The sequence below is a fragment of the Perca fluviatilis genome, chromosome 13 (assembly GCF_010015445.1).
Source record: "Perca fluviatilis chromosome 13, GENO_Pfluv_1.0, whole genome shotgun sequence".
NCBI classification, from domain to species: Eukaryota; Metazoa; Chordata; class Actinopteri; order Perciformes; family Percidae; genus Perca; species Perca fluviatilis.
Window position 1 is genome coordinate 19,544,402 of NC_053124.1, and position 22,971 is coordinate 19,567,372.

Sequence of the window (22,971 nt, forward strand, 5' to 3'; positions counted from 1 at the left end):
TTTTTTCCCCTTACTGTACCGAAAATGAACTGAACCGTGACTTCAAAACCGAGGGACGTAGCGAACTGTGATTTTTACACCCCCTACTGTTAACTGTATTCATTCCCAGATGGCTTATCTGCAGTAAATTTGTGTCCAAAAAATGATATTCATTACTTCTCAACCCACCTTATCAGTTAAGTAAACACCCCTTTGGGGATAGAATTTTCCGCCCCCTGACTTTGTCCACTTGCAACGACTGCTGTTTGGATTACCCTGAGGCCAGCTTTAATCCATGTGATAAAAACAAGTACCTTTTTTTCTCATGATATACAGTACTGCTTCTTGATAGCACGATATACATTTAGTACAACCATCTTTAGAGCTATGAGGGGAAAAATAAACTTTAGCACTAGCTGCTGCTTAGTTTGCATGTTTGATTAATGTTCTCCTTATGATTACATGGGGTTATATTCAAAGCACCAACAGTGCACAGATATGTGCATAAATATTCCAGCCCATATCCAGCCTTTGCGTTGGCAACCACATAAAAATGAAAAGAAAACACTAATTCTATTTGTACACCTCCAGCCTTTTTAGGGTTTCTTTATAGTTTGGCGTGAAGAATTTATGCAACTCTATTACAAAGTTTTCACTTTCCTGTTGAAAAGTGAACTTTAATGGAATTTCTGCTGATACAATATTCAGCCAAAGAGTACTGCAGTAGTTAGTGCATTGAAATGACTAATTTCTCTTCGCTATACAGTTTCTACAATTGCTTCAAGCCTCCCTGCAAATTGTAGCTATTGTTAGCATGTTAGCATCCCTTTTTGAAATCAGTAAAAACTTTTCAATTCATTAGCTTTAAGTTAAAGAATTGAAGTAAATAAATCAAAAGTTGAGATGAAACTAGGGATGTTAGGTTTACTAGGGGTCCAACTTCTTCTCTCCTGATACTATTGATGAGGCAACTGTATTTTAATAACTGATCTCCTTATTTAGGTCAGTATAGGCCCCAATACGGAACAGATTGGTGCATTCGTAACTTAAACATCATGCTGTTTTATTCAAGGACCTTAGTCCATATCCACGACCTTCCACTTCAGGGATTGCTCCGTTGCTGCCAGAAATTCCGCTGTATGTCCTTCTTTTCGGCCGGATGGTCGTTACCTTAAGTTTTCTTGGTTTTGGAATTTTAAACTCCGGTCGATTTATGGAGGACTATAGTTAACCGCTCCTCTTCGCTGCAAGGTAAATCTAACAGCTAGCTAGACTATCTTTCAAATCAGAATTTTCTTCTAAAACAACTTTGGAACATACGCGTTCCACAAAAAAAAAGTTCTGACCTGAGGCTATTTTGCAGCGGCACCGGGGCTCCGTGCGGCGCTGTGGAGGAAGGTCTGGCAATGCGAGACTACAAGGACCTTAACCCACAAGGTCACAATCAGGTGGTCTCGACTGAATACAAATTGTGTATTACTGTAGCAGTCATAACAATTAAGTGGTGAAAGTGGTTTCTGTAACCAGACTTGGTATAATTTAAAACATAATTTAACTGTCCTTAAAAGATAAGATAAAAGGACTAAACTTTGACAATCAAGAAGAAAATGTATGATTCTTTTTGTTGTGTACTTAGCTCTAAGGATAAAATATATATTTACCTGGCAACAGCAAAGCAAGTGTATGTGTTGGCGTGCATGTCTGCAGTATAGCACAGGCGTATAATCAGCGGGTAATAAAGTGGGAGTTGCTGCCCCACTGTAAATCAATGGGCAAAATAATTGCTAATACAATGGTTATCGATTAGCGTGCCCGCCATGCTCTCATTTTCTGGGGCGACCGTGGCTAAGCTTTAAAGCAGTGACAAGGGTAAAGTGTTATTTCTCAAAAAGGCAAACAGACAAGACAGCTGGGCAGGAAAAAAATGACTACAGGGCCTCGGCAGTAATTCTTAATTGACACCTGTCAGAGCAATGGCAGCAGTCACAGCTGCTGCAGGAGAACGTCTACCCAAGTCCTGTTCATCTGTCACTTTTAATACCTTTTCTTCACAGACCTCCTTTCTCTCTGTTGTCTTCTTCCCCTCACCCACACCCTCTCATACCCACCCTGCTTCAACCCAGATATTCAAGGCTGGTTAACAGAAGGAGCACAACTTCAGGGCTGGGTGGCACAGGTCCTCCAGTGGCAACTCACTAACCTTAACACATGGTTTTTTAATGTTTACTTTGTGAATCAAAGGCAGTTCTCCAGTCTCAGCTTTTGACTCAAGTATCAGCAATACGGGGGAGCAAGAGATTCAATTAAACGGAGTATGAAGAGTAATTTAAACTTCCCTGCGCCTGCTATGGTGGCCATGTATCTCCAGCCTTATCTCTAGCATGATCACCATGATTACTGCAACAGGCGCCGCCTCAGTGGCAATTTATAATACATCAAGTGTAGCACAAAAAATGAAAAAGAAAAAAGAATGCCGAGTAATTTCTGAGTTCACCCGGGTAAAATGCTGAAACAAATATCCGAATCAGGGCAGAGTCTTTTTGGCTTTGGACAAATTAGATTACAGCCGGCAACACTGGCTAACTTTGTCTCTCCAATAGCGACGTCTGTCTGGCCGACAGAGCATCAATCATGCAAGGACACACACAATACATACAGATACTCTGGTGTAACATTACAGTACTTAGATGACAGACATACAAGACTGCTGTATTGCAAAGGAAATATGGGGAAAAAAACAGAAAACACACACAGAAAGCACACACTAGACTTGAGGCTCCCCTGAGTAAATACTGACCTCTGAGTGTACCCTGGACCTCCCGTCTTCTTGCCTTAAATCATCATTTCCCATTTTTCGCTTTCTTTTCTACATCTTTCTTTCCTTTTCCCACACGTTTCTTTTGTGCGATTCTAAAACAGCTTGAATTATCAGAGAAACTGTCAGATAAATGTTTGAGTGAAGAAGCAATTGCAGCTGGCCCACTTTGGGTGTCTGATTGCCCACAATCCTTTGCTGCTTTGCCAAATCTTACAGAAATAGTGAGAATATTCCAAAGTGTGCAGCTTCAAGCATATTTTGAGTTGCCTAAAGTTGAGTCTAAAAACGAACTCACTTTGTTCACATGTGGAACATAAAGAACTGTCCAAAATAGAGCTGCAGCGATTAGTCGATCATTCAACGATTAATAATTTTTTAAGCAAAGATGCCAAAAATGTGATACCTTTCTTTGTCATACATAAGGTAAACTGAATATATATATATATATATATATATATTTTTATATATATATATATATATATATATATATATAAAAAAAATATATATATACACACACACACACACACACACAGTACAGGCCAAAAGTTTGGACACACCTTCTCATTCGATGGGTTTCTTTATTTTCATGTCTATTTACATTGTAGATTCTCACTGAAGGCATCAAAACTATGAATGAACACATATGGAATTATGTACTCAACAAAAGTGTGAAATAACTGAAAACATGTCTTATATTTTAGATTCCTCAAAGTAGCCACCCTTTGCTTTTTTGATAACTCTGCAAACCCTTGGTGTTCTCTCAATGAGGTAGTCACCTGAAATGGTTTTCACTTCACAGGTGTGCTTTGTCAGGGTTAATTAGTGGAGTTTTTTCCCTTATTAATAAAAAAGCAAAGGGTGGCTACTTTGAAGAGTTATTATTTCACACTGTTTTGTTAAGTACATAATTCCATATGTGCCTTCAGTGAGAATCTACAATGTAAATAGTCATGAAAATAAAAAGGAAACTTTTGGCCTGTACTGTATATACTCTGTGTGTGTGTGTGTGTGTGGTAGAGCTATATATATATATATATATATATATATATATATATATATATATATATATATATATATATATATATATATATATATATATATATATATATAGACAAAATGATATTCAATTCATCAAGAAAATAATTGGCAGATTAATTGATAATGAAATAAATTGTTAGTTGCAGCCCTATCCATGAATCCTGATGGCCAGGATGAAGGACCACAGTCACATATGATTTGTGAAATCCATATGTTTGTGTTGGATACAATGGTGAATAAGATTGCAGCTAATATAAACGTATAAAGCAATCAATAGAATTTATTTTTGTAAACTGTGCCTGTGATTTCACCCAACTGACTATTTTACTTAATCAGTAGCAAAACTGTGTGTGTGCTTCAAAATAATCAGCAACCGGAGCTCTAAAGCCCTCAAGGATAAGTCATGTGAATAATTTCTTTCTTGTTATTATTCCTGTTATTATTATTTTACATCCCCACTGTACATTGTGGCTTTTGTTGTGCAGCTGTTTTGACTCAGAGCCAAGATATCTTTGTGAATGGAAAACAGATGCACTAAAAATCACAGACAATAAATACATGCAGGATGTGTTTAAGAGTGAGGATGCTAGTGAGTTTTATTCCTGCAAAAAAACTACCTTGTTTTCTTGCCTTCTTTGTCAAAGCTCCTTGTGTCATGCTTGAGTGAAAATCCAGGTTTTCCTGCTTCCTCTGAACCTCATTAAGCTCTGGGATAGTTTTACCTTTGCGGCTGCAGCCCTGAATGCCTTTACATCGTCACCCTGCTGGCGAGCCTAATTCCCACATATTTTCAATCCGACCCTCTCTTTTCCATAAGAGCAGTCATCGATCTTCATTTGTCACTTAACCTCTACGAAGATGAGGACAGAGAGTGTAGTTGTGCTAGTGTGCATATTAGTGTGCGTCTTTGATTTCCTGAAGGCCTACTGGCTCTGACACCACATGCAAATGAAACTGCGGGTGTAGCGGCGTGTTGGATAGAAAATATATCCACTGACTCCTTCAGTCAATGTCACTTGATAATGACACTTTACATACACTGCCTTATCACAGGATCAGAATATTTTACATTCATACACACATGCACGCACACAGGGTTTTGCAAACTGCTCGTCTTGCTCAGTGACTACACACACAAACACACCGACATGCTCGGTTCTCATCTACAGACTTTTCACTTCAAAAAACTTTTTTTTCACAGCGCAGCTTCAACTCCTGACAAATGTCATTAAATACTTTATCCTAAACATCCTGATAAAACCAACACGAGGTTCCAAGGCGATGGCTTCTTAGTTGACGGGTGCCGTGAGCAAAATTTCTGCAGAGGAAATACAATGCAAAATAACAACAACAAAATATATTAATGCTGCTCGGCTTAGAACTTTGTTCCTGTTCTGTCAAACAAACCAAAAAGCTGTTACTAGAAAGATCAGAGGGAAAGGCAAAGTATTAAGAAAATCTTTCACATTCAATGGGAGCCAGTTCAGCTATTCTTTAAAGCCCCAGTGTGTAATGTTTGTAGTTGTTCATTATCAAAATCTGTATTGCCCTTCACAAACTTGTCATTTTTCATGAATATTGACCACCGCCATCAATTTCAAGTATTCCTATTAGCTTGGAATTTTACATTTGCGCTTGCATGAACTGGGGTAGATGCTCCATAATGATGCGCCATCTTGAAATACATTAGCCGGTAAGGGACAAACAGGCTATACTGCGCCGCCTTCCGCGTTTTCGACTCACAGCTGCTGCTAATGGGTATCGTTGCTTCCCGGCCCTGGCAAGTTTGAAGAAGGAAACATGGAGGACCACACGTATTCAAAATCAGAATTTTTTTCTTCTTCGCCCAGAAAAAGAAAACTGATATTGAAAAGAGCAAGAGACTGGAAAAAGAGTGAACATTGGAGCTGCTTTGGAGGCACACATCAAATCCCAACTAGTTAATTATCCTCTGGACCGCTGCAGTCTCCTTTTCTTTCTCTCTCCTTTCCATCGGGTGGCACGCGTGCCCTCTCGTGGTGTCCGCGCCACTCTATGACATGAACTCATGGATGTATTAAGAGAACATATGAACTCCAACAATGACAGCTGATAGACGGCCTTTTGTAGGCTACACCTTCGCTTTTTGAAGCGTGAAGGCTACCGTAGTTGCAATACTGCGTGGCGAGAGAGAGAGTTGATTGCGATATATGATCTCAATGTTAGATGGGAGTAATTCTTACACAATGTAGCTTTAACTTTTTAAAACTACCTGCACTGCATAAACTGTACTGACTATTTACAGTGTACTAAGCAAAAGTGTACATTCAGACTTGAAACTACGACCATTCATAAACTCGTTACTAGTTTGTAAGTTTATTTGATTAGGACAATGCACATTAATCAACATTTCTGTAAATGTGCCAGTGTTAGCCAGACAGCTAATTTTCAACTGTAGCCCTAGTTACCTAGTATGCATGTCTTTATGGTGGGAAGAAACCGGAGCACCCGGAGGAAACCCACGCAAACACGGGGAGAACATGCAAACTCCACACAGAAAGGCCCGGGACGACCTGGATTCAAACCCAGAACCTTCTTGCTGCGAGGCAGAAGCGCTAACCACTGAGCCACCGTGCTGCCTGTTACAGGGCTGTTTGAGTCCAGCACGGTTTTGGCTTCACAAGTCTCAAATTTCAGTTTGTCACTTCACACTGCAAGCAACCTCTGCTGTTGAGTGTACACTGGAACAACTAGGGGTGTGTGTATGAGAAGTGGCTAACACCCAGTGGATTATATCAAGGCAGCTTGCAGACTTGACACCTTGCTGAATTTGTAAGCATTAATCGGCGGGCCCCTGTCACTGATCCGTCAGCTACCTGGATAATTAGGGACCGCGGCTAACGATGCCGGCGGGAAGAAGGGAAGCTCAACTTCTCCCCCACCCACGAGTCATAATTAAGAGACTCCTTTTGCATTGAGGTAGTGATAATGGCAGTAAAGTGGGGGGGGGGGGAATCTGTTTAGGCAGCCACTGATATCAGTGGAGAAGCTCACAAGGCAAGGCACTGTCTGTGCATTCAGTGTGTATGTCATTGTGTCTACAATATGGACAAATGTTGCAGAGCGCTTTAATTAAACACCTGCTGAGCTAAGCTATGCAGACAGATCATTAAAATGCAGCACTGAAGTCCGTTTATTGGAGACACTGAATCATATATGATTTATGTTTAGAGTGCTCAACTTTTTAATTAATGACATCAGTCATTGAGTGGCCGAAACCTAGCCAGTTGCCTAACATTTCTATCAAGAGGAGACAAAGGCAAACTAATTACGGTCCTCGGTTATAAAGGAACACATTTTCACACGGTCATGTTTGACAGTATCACAGCATGTCACTTTCTCTCCCTTCATGACCCGTACTACTTCTGTCAGTGTAAAATCTGCTCTCTCTGCTCTCAGTGGAGATAAGAATCCAGCACAGGATAAAATATTTCCAAACTGACACATCTAAGAGTGAAAGGAAACTGTGTGGATTTCAGATTCCCTTCCTAATTCAACCAAAGAACAGTGAGTATAAAGACCTCAATCCCATACACTTATGGACCTGTATCCTGGTCCATCCCACTGTGGAATGGACACTAACAGTTTACCCCGCCTCTTCCTGTGTCTCCGTTAAACTAAATTTTGTGCAGGACAGGTAATAAAAAATGATATTTTCTCCCAGGTAGACCTTTTTAGCTTCTGAGGAATAAATTCAACACAGTGTCGCACTGTAATGACACTGACGTGTTGAATGATTAGTTGACAGATTCATTACTTAGAGTGACAGTGTTTGATATAAGATATTGTGGCTGGCAAACTTAAAGCGAGAGCAGAGGTGCAGCAATACCATTAATATCCCAACAGCAATCAAAACTGTGACCTCAGTATCATGGCACATACAGAATTATGGCTTCTTTGTATATCTTGTATCCAATACAAAGTAAACTAATTACTGCTTATCTAGATGTAATATGTACAGTATGTTGTCATATTTAAATATGCTAATGCTACTGATGCAAACAGTCAGATATCATGCACGGTTTTCTTTAAACAGCAATAAAAATAGGTGCTGATTACTGCAGTTACGATTGTTTTTTATTGATTGATTAGTCTCTAAAACGTTAGAAAATACTGAAAAATGACGCTTAAAAGTTCCCACATACCAAGGTAATGTATTCAACTGGTTTGTTTTGTCCGACCAACGTTCCAAAAAACAAATATATACATTTTACGATGATATTAAAACAGAGAAAAGCAGCAAAACTCCCATCTGAGGAGCTAGAAGCAGAGAAAGTTTGTTTTTTTGTTTACATGATAATTGATGTAACAATTATTGATAATTTATTTATTGATATTCATTTTCTGTGGATTGATTTATCGTTTCAGCGCTAACTTTGATTGCACATAATCAAAGGCAATTATACTGGCACAATAGCATTAGCTTTACGCTTTGTTGTTGCTGTCCTGGAATGGTCAACATGAGAATTCATCAAAGACAGAGAAACCAAACTTAATTCTCATCATATTTACTTGATATCACTACACTGTTTACCTTAAGGTCATGTGAGAACTCACAACACAACAGCACTTCAGTGAGAGGAGACAAGACAAAAAAATGAAAATGACGACAAATGACTGCAGCAAAAGTCTCTGCTGCTCAAATTGCACTGCACTGAACTCAACTGCCAAAACTAACAGATGCAGTAATGTCGTTCCAAATGAAAGAACACTGATGTATTGTCACTGGTCATAAACTCGATAGGGTACAGCGCCATTACAGGGTTTGAAATCCTCACTGTGACTGATGAAACAGAGCCTATTTGAAATGGCATACAAAGAGCCATTACAAATCTCTCTCTCTCTCTACAAAAAATAGCCTGTGTTTAAAGATGTGTACACCAATTCACTGAAGAAGCCGCACACACAAACACACACACACACACACACACACACACACACACACACACACACACACACACACACACACACACACACACACACACACACACACACACACACACACACACACACACACACACACACACACACACTTCAGTAGAGGTGTTAAAGTTTTTGGATTGACCATACGTCATGCACTGGAAATAACGGCGACAAAGCCTGCCAAGCTGGGATTGACCATTACTGCCTGTGATGTATGTGTCTGTCACAAAAACAGACAATTAAATCAATATTCAAAAGCTGAGCCGGAATGGGGCCACTTCAGAGCTCGGATGAGTGACCAGAAGAGGCTGGAACACAGGATACACTTTCTTTTTTGTATGCTCTCTTTTGGGGATTTCACTACTATTTGTGGCGGAGGTATAAACCGACACTATTCACTTTCAGGCTTGTTCTTCAAACACATTTCTCTCTATCCATCACTAAAGCCTGGCGTCAATTAGAAATTACAGCCCCACTGAGTTCAAAGTCTTTCTGTCACAACCTTGATTAAGTCTGCTTAACCTCACATTTCCACCGCCTGCTTAACATTCTACAGCTGTTTTATTCGGCTTTGGTCATTACTGCACTACTTCAAAGGCTCCTCTTTTCTCCCCGTCATTTGGAAATGCATGTCAATCACACACATCGCCCAGGGACATCAAATGGATTCAAGCAAACATGCGATTCTCTCTCAGAACAGTTCACGTCTGGTCAACTTAACGACAACATGTAGGCATGACTGTCAAACGGCAATACGTAGGTGCCCAAACAGCGATTGTGGCATAGCATTTCTATGAAAATAGTAATTATTTGCTTTAGCTTGGGCCCTTTTTCTAAGAAAACATAACAAAATAATGCCTGTTAAATTAAAATGTGTGCTTACCATTTACCTATTGAGGTACTTAATATGGCAGATGCTCATCTGAAACACACCTAAATACTTAAATTTACATTTATTTTAAGCAAGTTTTTGGTACCAAATAGTGATTGTATATACAGATGTATATAATAATGATGTTGCAGCCTTGCCTCGTAAACATTTATGAGATATTTACAACACTTCCTATTTCTAAGATTTGAACACAGAGGTCAGGTCAAGAGCTTGAAGTGACCATTAGAGGTAACCTCAACACTTCACGCTGTCGTTTTAGGGCTATTTCTGTATGAGATGCTTCTCTGTGATCTCGCAACGCCCCAGCACCCGTCCTCCCTTGTTCCCTCCCCCTTGGGTATTAATCGCAAAGTATTTATCCCGGTTGAGAACTTTTCTTTCAATTTGTCTTTTCTTTGCTCCTCAGCAGGGGCAAAAAGTTATCCTTTGAGGGAGTCCAGTTGCCGGAGCGCATGCGTGTCTCTATGGTGAATGATTTACTGATGTTTATCAGGACTGAATAGATCAAAGGCAGTCGCATGACAGGCGATCAATCAAGCATCAAATCAAGGATGGCAATCCCAGAGCGGAACACAAGCTGAAAATACGCCACTTTTCTTTCTCTGTTTTTTTCGCTTGCTTTCTTTTCTTTTTTTTACTGGCACCAACACATCAAACACGTTAGCCTGTAAAAATGAGATAAGACGAGCTTTGTTTGGAGAACTTGGATGCTGGCAACATAGTGGACGATCAGCTTTAAAGCGTTGAAAGTGAAGTGCAGCTGAGCGCATTCATTTCTCAAGAGGCAGAATTGGCATCGAAGCGTGGCTGGCTAAATGAAACAATGCTGTTGCCAGTCAAACACGCCTTAGATTAGCAGAAATTAACTTGTGTGCCGTTTAGATGTTGGAAAACTATGCATAATGACATTCTGCTTTGCTCAACTGTGAATGCACATAGCCTTCTGACTATAGGCTACTACTGTCCTGCTGTCCTTGTACTGTGTCCTGCATCTGGCCTATACGCTGCTGTGTAAACTTGTCTGCATACTGAGTCTAATTCATGGCTGGCTATCGTTACTGTGGGGAGAATAAAGTGCGTGTGCTTGTGATCAGGGGGTGTTTGTTTGAAGAGCCGGAGCTTACCTGCTGACCGCCGCGGTGCTTGCTGCTTTCTCCTCGGCATGCTGCTGCAAGACTTTCCGCTTGACTTTTCATGCAGAGATCAAAATAGCAGACACGCTGGAGAGGAAACCAAGGGAGGAAATCAAAGCCAGAAGCGTTTCCTCACTTCTTCAGCGGGATGTTAGAATTAAAGTGTAGATCCCTCGCAGGGTGAAATCAGTCAGTTTTTTTTTTTTTTTTTTTTTTTTAACCGAAGTGGAGGTTTAATCTCTACTGATCATTTTATAATCAATATGTCCGGTGAGAAAACGAAGATTACAAATCATGTAAAGCAAAAAGGGGGCTCGTCCGTTAACTTCTGCCGATCACAGAAAGTCATCGCAGGCTTGCTCGGCGAAAACCTGGCGGAAAGCTCCGTGCGGATCTCAGTCTATCGAGTGGGGATATGGACAGCTACGGGAGCTCCTCGCCGCGTTTCCATCAACACCCCTCAATGGAATATTTCATACCTCTAGTCACAGCAAAAGTGAAGAAAACGGAGCTCCTCTTCTTGCGTTTTAACTCACTCGGCGGTAGAGACGAGTCCAAACTGCGCTGTAGTGTTTCGCTCCCTCCGTCAGACCAAGCGCCAGCTCCGGGCTCCAATCTCCGCTACAGTCTTTGGGATGAAATCAGGAAAAAGAGAGGAAAGAGTAACACGTTAGCCGGGCTGCGTGTGTGTCAATCAGTCAAGTGTGCGCGCGGAGAAAGCCCGCAGCAATCAGCTCACACCCCGTCTCCCTGAAAACACCCCTTGGATAAGGAAATACTCACATATAGGCTACGCTGTCCGTCCGATTGTCAACACGGACACTTGACGAATTTCTCAGAAAGTCATCCCAAAACACAACGAGCAGGCCCGCCCTCTGAGCCGCAGACTGTGAGATACCGTTGTTATTGTTTCCTGCTTTTTATTTGTTATTTATTCTAAAGAGCGTCCCTGTATATTCTCCGCAGTGCAATGTGCGCACATTGGTGATGCGCGGTGCGTTCAGACAGCTCCCACTGATAGACAGACACATCCAGCTGCCTTTCCGGCCTCTCCTTTACTCCACCCCTCCACAAGCGTCACCCTGACAGTCAGAGCCCACCTGTCAATCTGCTGCTCTAATTGTTCACTGGGATGGCTTTCATTTCAACGCCTCTCCGCACATAATAGGCTACTACAGGAGAAGCGCGTCCTGTTCGTGAACGTGCAAGTGGCCGATTTGTAAACTTGCACTCAAACAAATGAATGAGAGGTGCCTCAAAAAGTTGACGTGCAGCCTGTGTGTGTGAGAGAGAGAGAGAGACATTTCTACAATCAAAATCAGATTTGGTGTAGTCACTGCTGCTATTTCACAGCCAGTTAAGATATAGTAGGCCTATTAGGTGAGGACTGCATCATATTTTCCATCGACAATACAAATCCTGCCTTTTTAATTTGCAAAAAAATATACAAATAAAAGGTCCACATATATTTGCTAAAATCACCAATAAACCTTATAGACTTTGTTGATGGACACGAGGATAATCTTTGCTACAACTAAGCACAGTGAAATAACGCCTGACTGATTATTGGGATTATACCCTGAAACACCAATCACTAATAATTCATGTGAAACTGTTTAAACTGTGAAAACACAATTCCCTCAGGCAAATAAAGTAAGAAAATCCGTAGTTTCACTCAGACAGTTTAAGTGTGCACTGCAGATCAGCTCTTAGCTTTGCTCCAAAGTTTGCTAAAATGTGGAGCTTTTCGGTGACCTCTTTAGCGGGACAAAGGAGGCTGCAGATCGATTCGTTACACCTTTTTAGCGAGGCTTGTGGTTAAGGGGAGGGGCTCTGAATCCACAAGAGGCTCCATTAATAGCCTACACTCCATCCTAACTATTATCCACCATAAAGTGTTTATAAAGGGCACACAAGTAGGCTAATGTTATCTCAAAATGAGACAGCATGATTTATCAGTTTACTACTGGAGAGGATAGTGAAGAAGATAGAAGAGAAACAAGCCTAAAGTTTGTTTTTATTACTGAGTGATAGAATCACAGCATAACTCGGATGGCACAAGAGCTGGCTCCGTTTAGACTGGATGCGCTCTTCTTCCGTTTGCGGCCAGCCGTACGACTTTAGGACGTCATCCACCCAGTTACACCCGCTCCAGTCCGGGTTACGACCGAAGGTTTGGACCGGATCATTTACAAGAAACTGGATTACAACTTTCTGCAACACGTCCTGGTTTAACTGATTCTGGTGAGTTTCTGAATTTAACCCATCCAACCTCACGTTTTCTCAGTAAACAGGCAACAAACAGCCGGTTGTCTCCTCCTCATTACGCACAGCAGTGAAGCCGTTTTGTGAACATTTCTGCGTCTTTACGCTTTTTGAGCCACTGCCTGACTACAAAAACCGATCAACTGCGTCTGAGGTCGTCTATTATGTGGTAAAAGAAATACCAAGTACCGCCCCAACATCTGTCTATCCCTGTCTGTCAACGCGGCCTGCCCGCTGATTGATGGAACCGAGTTACGTCACTATTATTTCCATCCCGAAGTCTACAGACAGACCTACAGACAGACAGACAGACAGATGAGCTGCAGATAATCAATTATTGTACTTAAAGATGCTTTACACTAATTTAAAATGTACTTATTCAGACTGATCAAATTGAAAACCTGATCATATAGAAACATGAAACCCATGCATGGTTTAATTTTAATGCCTTATTTTGCAGCCTATGCTAGTTTACTTAAAATAATTGCAAATACTGTTGTTGGATATTAAGTAAAATGCTTTGCTTTTCTGTGAGGAAAACTCATGCAGTGTGACTTTGCAGTGCAGGACTATGTTCAGAAAGGTATTGGGAAAACGTTGAGGTCAGTGACTAAACACTGAGAATAATATGAAGCTTCTGTCAGAATATACAATATAAACTATAGACTATATTAATGTAGTCATTTTACTTTGTTGGTGTTAATTTAGTGAGTAGGGCATCCTTTCTTGTTTTAAAGGTTGCGTGTTTTTAGGGAGCAGTGACACAGTAGAGGGATCACAGCAGAGAATCTTGTGCAGGATCTGATCCTGGGCCAGCAGGGGGGGACATGTGGTTCAAGAGGCAGGGGTAGTAACCATCTGTGCATTGAAATGTCTGCATGAGCAGGACTTATTCAGAATGAGAGCAAGTTCAAATTAAACATGTTCATGTTTCATGTTAAAATGACAAAGTGTTCTGTTATTACGAACAATTGTTCTGTCTGTAGCATACATTTGTTTCACAGTGTCTTTCTCTTCCTTTCATAGTGTCTTGCTTGTTTCTTTCTTTTCTTCTTTGTCCCTCGTCTCTTTAGATGGCACATATACAACTACTGTGAAAGCCCAACATTTTTATTTCCACGAGTGTCATTTGATGTGTATTTGTGTGTATCAGTTGGGGTTTTATTTTAAAAGAATTTACTAAATACTCATCCCTGAAAGTCACAGAAATTTAAACTTAACAGCAGATATATATATATATATATATATATACACACACACTGTTTGGGAATTTGCACTACTCTCTTTATAACCTATGACCAATATGTTCGATGTACAGTGACTTTTATTATGTACGTATTTTTCGAAACAGAAAGCCACACACAATCGGGACATCGTGATCCAAATTGCTATGCTTATATTACACACCCTGATTACAGCTGCAACCATACATGTCGCATGTATGACAAAGCTGAGCGATGACAAACGCCAGTTGTTATCCCCCAACCTCCTATACATGTAGCGCCTTTTCAATATACGTGGCGCAGGACGCGTGTAACACGTCATCCTGTTTCCTTCTCTTCTGTGTGGTGATAGTCCCTCAGAGCGGGTGACAACATCCATGTAGTCGTCACGTATTTCACACGTATTACTTTCTTTTGTCTCTAGTCTTTTTTTCTCCTAGGTCTGAAGTGATCATGAACAAAGAGAAGCTCTTTATAAGATCTACTGGATGATCATATTGCAAAAGAGATCTGCAGGTTGTCAAATGAGGTGAGGGACCTTGTTTAAACTCATATCACCAAATCTTGACAAAAATACTTTTTTTTCATGTAAATTCTTTAACTGAATAATATTGTGTGGTTCCCATATAGGAATAAAACAAAACTAGTGTAAATCATATGCCATCAGTATACATTTACTCATATAAATGTAATCAAATACGTTTTATAGTGAGTGAGAAACATCATTATTAATATGTATGTGTCAAATATAAATGTTGTCAACTGTAATACACATTTTTCAACTCCCAAGGTTACAATTCCAACTTAACTATTTTCCTTTGGACCATTTTCTGTATGCCATCTATCAATTCTGCAAATTATTTGTAAAATCTAATGAGGAGTTTAAAATAAAAAATGATAAAAAAAAATAAATGCTTTGAGGTTTGTGTTCACATTTTGCTGAAATCATGCAACACAAAGAAATATGCAACTTTAAAAATGTCCGGAAACATTATCACAGTAAATATATACCTTCTCTCCTTGTTTCTTCCTCTTTGTCTTCTCTATTCTTCATCATCTTCACCTTCTATCTCTATACTTCTCCCATAGTTTTATCATCCTCATCACTGTCACAGAGAAATTCCACACTAAAATGATATAAAACGTGTGTCGGAGCCACACTGTAGCATGATTTAATTAATTTAGCATTCTTATTTGACACCATTAAACAAGCTGGCAACCAGTTTTAGTGGAACTGGTTGCTTTGCCGTATAGAAACATTTTTGTACTGAAAGTATACAGATTACTATATACATATGCTATCCTTTAAATCTTTGCTTTATTTGGTAAAATTGATGCATTTCAGTTAAAACATAAGGATATATTTAGCAAACATCAACAAAAATCATCATGATATAAACCAAGAATTTAATGCCTATCTCTTAATATTCATAAATAATTAATGTTGTATTGCAGATTTTGGCCTGTGGCTAACCACCCGGACTATTTTGCAGCCATAAACCTCTCATGTCAAAAGGTTTGGGCTCTTCTGGCATGCAAGTACGAGTAATGTACCACAAATTTGCTGTCAGGGGTCTAACGTGGTGTTTAACTTCTCTGTGAAATGCTTTCTGACGAATCTCTTCTCTTATATTTTAATGTTAGTTGTCTCAAGATCTGCAACAGTGACCAACGTCTAAACTTATTCTTGGTGGACTGAAATAGAGTGTAATATTTTCCCTTAGTGTCATTCAAATAAGTTAACATTTGGAATGACAAAGGCTTACAGCTTATGATAATGCTTCTCTTCATAATCTTGAGTAATCTTCAATCAATGATGGGCCCTATCAGATTCTAGACACTCATTGACAGGCTGAATATAAGAATATATAATAAAAAATTAATAAAGAAGAGGCTCTAACTTTGACATGAGCTATATCTCCACATCTATCAGATAAGACTGCATAATTAAAATGCCAAGTTTGAGTATAGAGAGAGAGAGAGAGAGAGAGAGAGAGAGAGAGAGAGAGAGAGAGTTTTGATATTTTATTGAGATTTACTTTTCCATGACTTGTTTAATGTGTAGACTTAAAAAAAAAATGATATGTTGCTGTAGTTTTGACAATGCAATTAAAGGTTTGTAATCCCCACCTGAGCCTTTTTCTGATTTTGTCAGTTTGGAAGACAAAAGACAGATGCAAGTTTATTAAAGGATCCGAGTCTCGCAGGGATTCAAGGTGTTATTTTATAGCAACAAGAAAGCTGAAAGGAGTAGACGCAACTTCAGATTGTTTACATGAACTATGAAATAATTGTTCAGCAGAATATATATACCGAGTGTCAGAGAGCCCAGTTTTGTTTCTTCTTTTAAACATGAGCTACATACCATCACAGGCAGAACTTTATCTGAGATTTCCTGCTTCCTGGAAACAACCTTGCTAAAAAAATCCTTCCTAACTCGGCCATATAAAGTGACACATTTCACATTTCAAAATACCAGCCTTTCTGACACACACGCACACGCGCACACGCACACACGCACACACACACACACACACACACACTTCCTCTCTTCTGCCTTTCCCTTTTGTTTTCCTTGACACATGCACTCCAATTAGCATTTTTCTGCCATTAAGGAGGAAAGAGAAGCACCAAATGTTTATCTCACCAAGCTCCTTTTTCCGACAAGACTCTTTGAGCCCCAATGAAAAAAAATACAACATTTAGACAGACTCAATATTATCCTCAATGTTAACATGATCTCCTTCACGTAACAATTACCAATAGCTTTGTCTGGGAAACTGATGTGACGATGCAACCACTAGCGTTTAAGAGAGCAGTTGTCAGTCTGCATTTGGAGCAAATAAAATGATTAAAATAGCTTTTTATGAGAGAACACAAGCAATGAGGATTATTTTCTTTTTCAGTGACATCCTGTAATCAGCTAAACATTTTAATTTTGTAAATATTTCCACTTAGAGGAATACGTTTCCATGCACAGTATGACATCGTAAAACAAGGAGCTCCCTATAAACTTTTGTGATAAAACACACCAGAGTCTCTTGAGGTTACATGCAACAACTGTATCATAATGTTCCGATATACAGTAAGACTACAGTTAGGAGTCAAGCTATTTTGCTTTCAGCCTTCTTACATGTCAAATTACTGCATCCTAATCTTCATCTTTACTCCTAAATTTAAATTTGTGAATCTCAAATTGCACAGATCTCTTGCTGCGGGCTTTGGCTGCAGAAATTTGTCATTGCTGCTCGTGTGCTGAACATTAAGGAAGAAAACGCTCTTAAAAAGGTGCTTTTTCCGACATTAAAATGACTTGTGTGCACAGCGCCTGTCGATCCGTGCAGTTTGAGGCATATATTTATGAATAGGAACCTTTAATTAGGGCTTGTGTTTCCTCCCTAGTCACATTGAGGGATGGTCCTAGCCGACATTCATTAATGATAATCACCAAGAGCGATAGCATAGCTACAGGCCAAGTCTCAGGGGACCCGACACTTGAAAAGAAGCATTAAATTACACAGAGGGACTCTTTAATTGCAAAAAGGAAAATATATAGCCATCATTGTTAAATATGATCTTTTGTAAGCCTTTACTGGTTCAAGGATTTGTTTAAGGGTTTCTTATCCTCAAACTCTTTCAAAGGAATCTAGAGCCACATTTTTGCAATAATACACCACAGGGGCCCTTTAATAAAAACACTTATTTTTACCCCGGTTTTCTTTATTGCAAACCAAGCAAAAACTGTGAATATATGACCATTTTAAACATTTGCATTTTGTTGTAAATTCAGATTTGACAAAGAATTCAAATGCAAGTCGCATATCAAACTGTTCAAAATTGTACATCGGCTTTATTGCTGCAAAGCAGGATTGTGTGAGATGAGAGAAGACATTTGGAAATCCATCTTTAACACTTATACAAAAACAATCAGCACTCTGCACGGTTCGAGGTCGCCCCATGGTATGTTCACATGTGTGGCCCTCATGCCATTGTGATGGTTCTGTTTGCCACTTGCTACTGTAGGACATCCACTCTGTTTGAAGTGGAGAGAGCCACTGCCACCACATTTAGTTAGAACAAGATTCAGTATTCCATTAAGGAAGTAACATGCCTTTTATTTAAATTTATGCATTTATATTTTGCCATTTTGTCTTCCTTCTTCATGTTTTAACCATCACCTAACTTATTTATTTATAATTATGAAATATTTATTTACTGTTGTTTGTACTTTTGTCAGACTGGATTTTTCTTGTTCTTGTCCTCATGGAAAGGGAAGGGGAAGCAAAAAAAGAAACCGTTTCATATGTTGTACATACTGCTTACATACTTTGGTCATGATAGGATCTTGATACTGACATATGCATACACACATTTGTACTCATACACACCCCAAACTCCTGACCTAATTGCTCACTCTCACTCAACTAATTAATCACAGCTGAGTCAACATGGTGACAAGGTTAGGTAGGTGACATTCTCCAAAAATCTGTCTTTATATTTCCCTTCGTTCTTTCCTTTTCCCTTTCTAGCCTTCCTTTCTTTGGTTTGTTCTTTTCACGTCTTTCCATTTCTTAAATTTTTTTTCTTCTATTATTTTTGTATTCTTTCCTTCTATTTTCTTCCACTTCTCTCTTTACTTTTTTCTATATTTCTTTCCATTTTTGTCCTTTATTTCTTACCTTCTTACTTTTTCCCTATCAGGTAATGTCTAGCTTGAATTGAAATGGGAGAGTATAACATGGCCCACATCTATTTTTACCTGTTATTGGAGGGTGGGGGGGGGGCTTTGCAGAGGTGAGAGTGGGCATGCTGGGAAAGAAGGAGGGTTAGGGGCGGGGTCACAATGCTCCATTAATCAAAAAGAATGACACTCATGTCGTCCCTGACAACCATCCTGCCAACCGTACGTCTGTTCCCCTCCTCCTCCATCCCACTCAAACAGGACAACTTTAGTGATGGGGAGGGTGAAGACAGAAAAGAATGAGAGAGAGAGAAAGAGGGGAAGGGCGGGTGAGCCAACTTTATTAATCAAGCATCTCAGATTAATTGTTATTAAGTGTCACCCGTAAATTCTCCATTTGGATTTAATAATCTTGGAGGTAGACTTAACAATCTCTGTCGTGATTTGAGTTTTATTGAAGAGGCTGCAGAGAGAGAGGGAGAGACGGAGAGGGAGAGAGATGCAGTGACACAAATAGCTTCTCAGCGGACAGTCCCTCTCCGCATGACAGTTATGAAATACAATTATCAGCCAGATCTGCTTAAGAATTCATCAGCTGCACCCCTGCCTTCCAAGGAAAGAAGGGAAAAAAATCCTACATACAAAGAAAGTCTTAACTGATAAGACTTCTCTTTTCCCCACAGCCCTTAAACTATCATTTCAATTTTTCTCTGTCTCCGACATGTTAAGTCACTGTAAAGGTACGGTACACATATTGCTTTGAAAGACCTTATGTGCATTATATTAAAGCATAAATCATTAGGTAATCAGGGAATATGGTACATGACACATCACATGCAAATCACTGAGATAGTGAGCAGTTTGTTTGAAATGTATTACCCGTTGGTTTGCATCAGGGTCAATAATAGCAGTTAATCTCTGCGTGCAGAGAAAATATACTGTCAGCGAATTGTACAACACCCTGTCAGCTCTCAAAAGTACTAGAATCATAAAAAGCAAATGATTTCAATCAACTGTCGTCTAATTGCAGTCATATCTTTTGAAATGACCGAAGAACAGCCACTATGTAGGTTGACAGTATGCATAAAATTAGCATAGCTTTGCATATTGCAGTGCCATTAATGTTAGTTTTATTGGAGGCTTGGGTTTTCCTGCTTTTTTTGCACGTTGGCATTGTCTTAAAGGAACAAGGACAAGACAGTCCATTCGATAGTTATAGAAATGGTTTAACTCAACCATCATTAAGACACTAACAAAATGGGGCTAATTTCTACCTCAAAGTGCAGCATGTGGCCTTATTTCTTTCTGAGAACAATATTTCGTCTGATCCAGCAAAGCTATTTCCTAACGAAAAGCAATCTGTCCAGCGAGGATGGGTTGACAAAAGACAGATCTGAGGGATAGAAAACGACTCTGTCTTTGTTCAGAATAATAATGGAAAGTCTTTATGTGACAAATTTTGGGAGAAGCTTGTTAAACATGTGCCTTTAACTACACGTTCCCCTCCGCCAGATATCCTGATCAATGACGCCCCGGCCCTGTGAAAAATTACGATAGCTGGAGCCGCGGTAAATGTTTTAGCTATCAACACTGCTTCATCCTCCGTCACCAAACACCACAGCCAATCCTTCACTGACACTACATCGTGGCCTCGGCCTGGTTAAATCCAAACCCATCTTCTCCCATCAGTAATTGCAGTTGTCTGCTTGTGATGTGTGACTTGTGAACGATTCCCTCACTCCAAGCTCATCTGTTTTAAGTGAGTGTGGAGCACTAATTCAATGAGATGGTGAAGAAATTTTCAAATAATGTTGTGACACTTGAGCACTGCAGGAGGCCGGACCACGGGCAACCCCTCGGTGTGTTTACATGCACTGTAATAATGTGATTAAGACCAGAGGACAGCTACACAAATTACTACAAGAATCAATGTTAACTCTTATTATATGAATTAAGGTCGTAAACAGAGTACGTAAAACTCGATAAACAGAACATGATTAAACATTTTTCTTCTTGTCATTTAAACTCTTAATCAACAGAGTGGTTTGTCTGAAGTGACGCGTTTGAAGGAAGAACTAACACTGCATTTAATACATTGCATTAGGGAGTTCTTTAAATTCACCAACAAAGTCCCTGCATTTTCTTTCATATTGTTTTCCTATTATTCTTGTACCTCACATCATTCTGGACATTAACTATCAGACAACTAACAAACTTGTTTTATTAGATAAGCAGGCTTTGTTCATGCCTTAACAAACTACGACCTCAGTCTGGGTATTAACAGTAATTGGGTTATTTGTTTATGAAATGTATTGATTTCTTAAAATCAGTAGATAAGACTCCCATTAGGTACGTTTCGATCCACCTGTTTTTATACAGTTTCATTTTGCACATAAAAAACAATGAGTGGAAATGCAAGAAATAAAAAAAAAAAGGCCCAACATTGGAAAAAAGTTTTTATGCTCAGCCGAGGTGGAAAAGTTCCCATACTGGAAAATTATTGTTTTTTCTGAAATACACCTTTCAGAGATAGCCAGACCAACCCGCCCCGGTTGTGATTGGTCCATCCAACTGCTGGACGGCTGGATGTCTGTTTGAATGTGAGGTCCGGTTTTTAGGCTACTTTGACGTTGCCTCAATGTTACTGAGACTAAAGAATAAATAGAACTTTGGTTGTATCGGGAGTACGTAACCACAATGTCTTTCTAAAGAATAGTTACAATGTCTTTTGTCATTTAATTTACAGCTAATGCCTAGCCTGACAAGCCAGACCCACATCAAGATGTGGGGTCTGGGAACTCACTATTGACAGGGCTCAATCTGAGGGGCGGGCTAAACGGTTGTCTTTCAAATTCCCTCTGCATGTAATAGGATAGCTCTACAACCAGGCAGAGCAACGAAGAAGGTAGCAGAGCTAGTTGATAGATTAAACTTTTGCCGTCTCCGGTCAGCAAAACTCTGAACACATCTTCCTTTTTTAAGAATGATTTCAATGCCGTTCTTTGTTCTTTTCTCATAGAAAAGCTGAACTCCAAGTCTTCCAGAAGACCGCTGTTCCCAGCAGCAGCAGCCATAATCCCGTCCACCGACTCCATACACGATGTGATTGGCCTGACCAGAGTTTGGTTTTTCCAGCTCGCAAGTCAACGGAGAGTGCCTAGAGCCCCCTGGCTGCAAATTAAATTTGCTGCCGCCAGGGTGCATCTAGATTTCTAGGCTAGCTAATGCCCACACTGAAATCCAATTTACTTTTTCGATAATAATGTAAAAAATAAAATAAAATCATCTATCAAATATATAATGTTGTCACATTGTTGTTTGAAACACACGGATTCATATTTTATTTTGCCAACATTTCAGAAATGTGCTGAGCATGCTTAAACATTTTTTGGAACTATTTTAGAAACTATTGTCTAACACAGTTCTGCCTCATTCCACCTGCAAATCGAGCACCTTAAAATATTTTCAATAGTGTGATACATTGTTTCTACTGAATAAAAAAAGAAGATCCGACTCTCCACCCCCCCTCCGTTCATTGCGTCTGCCCCAGTGGTCAAGGACACCCGTATCAGTGGACGTCAGGGTAGGCCCCATCCATCAGAGGACTATGGGTAATGGAATCAACCGGTGACAATGATCATCAGCACTGCAAACAATGGCCCATAAACATCCCTTGACAAGTGGTCAAATGCGAGAAAGGCGAGTTGGGGGGGTTGGGCGAGGGTTTGAGGGATTGTATGTGAGCATGTGTGTATGTTTGTGTGTGTGCGTCCACATGTGTGAGTCAGTCAGACAGAGAGAGAGAGGCTGTAACACGAGGTGAAGTAGCAGAGAAATGGTGAGGAAGATATCTCCCTGGGGATGATGTGGTGGGCCAACACGCTACCTCTGAAAACAAATGTCCCCTGTGGGTCGGAGTTCAGACATGCCTCAGCTCATTTTAAGAGTTTGCTTCCCCATTTTCTCTCTCTATCTTCCTT

At 39.8% G+C, this 22,971-nt stretch overlaps 1 protein-coding gene and 1 long non-coding RNA gene across 3 annotated transcripts in view; one reads left to right on the plus strand and one right to left on the minus strand.

Moving 5' to 3' along the window:
• tshz1 (teashirt zinc finger homeobox 1) overlaps positions 1-22,971 on the minus strand; it is a 165,829-nt gene that overhangs the window by 20,224 nt on the left and 122,634 nt on the right. The window contains exons 1-3 of one of the 2 annotated variants that reach the window (XM_039820950.1): positions 11,606-11,835; positions 11,302-11,450; positions 10,814-10,909 (exon numbers count right to left, since the gene is read on the minus strand). In XM_039820950.1, the coding sequence (XP_039676884.1) occupies positions 10,814-10,853 (40 nt within the window). In that variant the 5' untranslated portion in view covers positions 10,854-10,909; positions 11,302-11,450; positions 11,606-11,835. Of the gene's footprint in view, positions 1-10,813; positions 11,451-11,605; positions 11,836-22,971 lie in introns of those variants that run through there. The other variant, XM_039820951.1, reaches the window with a different exon arrangement.
• On the plus strand, positions 11,867-22,033 carry LOC120571855. The gene is made up of 3 exons (XR_005641310.1): positions 11,867-13,066; positions 14,751-14,839; positions 22,011-22,033. It is a non-coding gene; the product is annotated as an uncharacterized LOC120571855 (long non-coding RNA).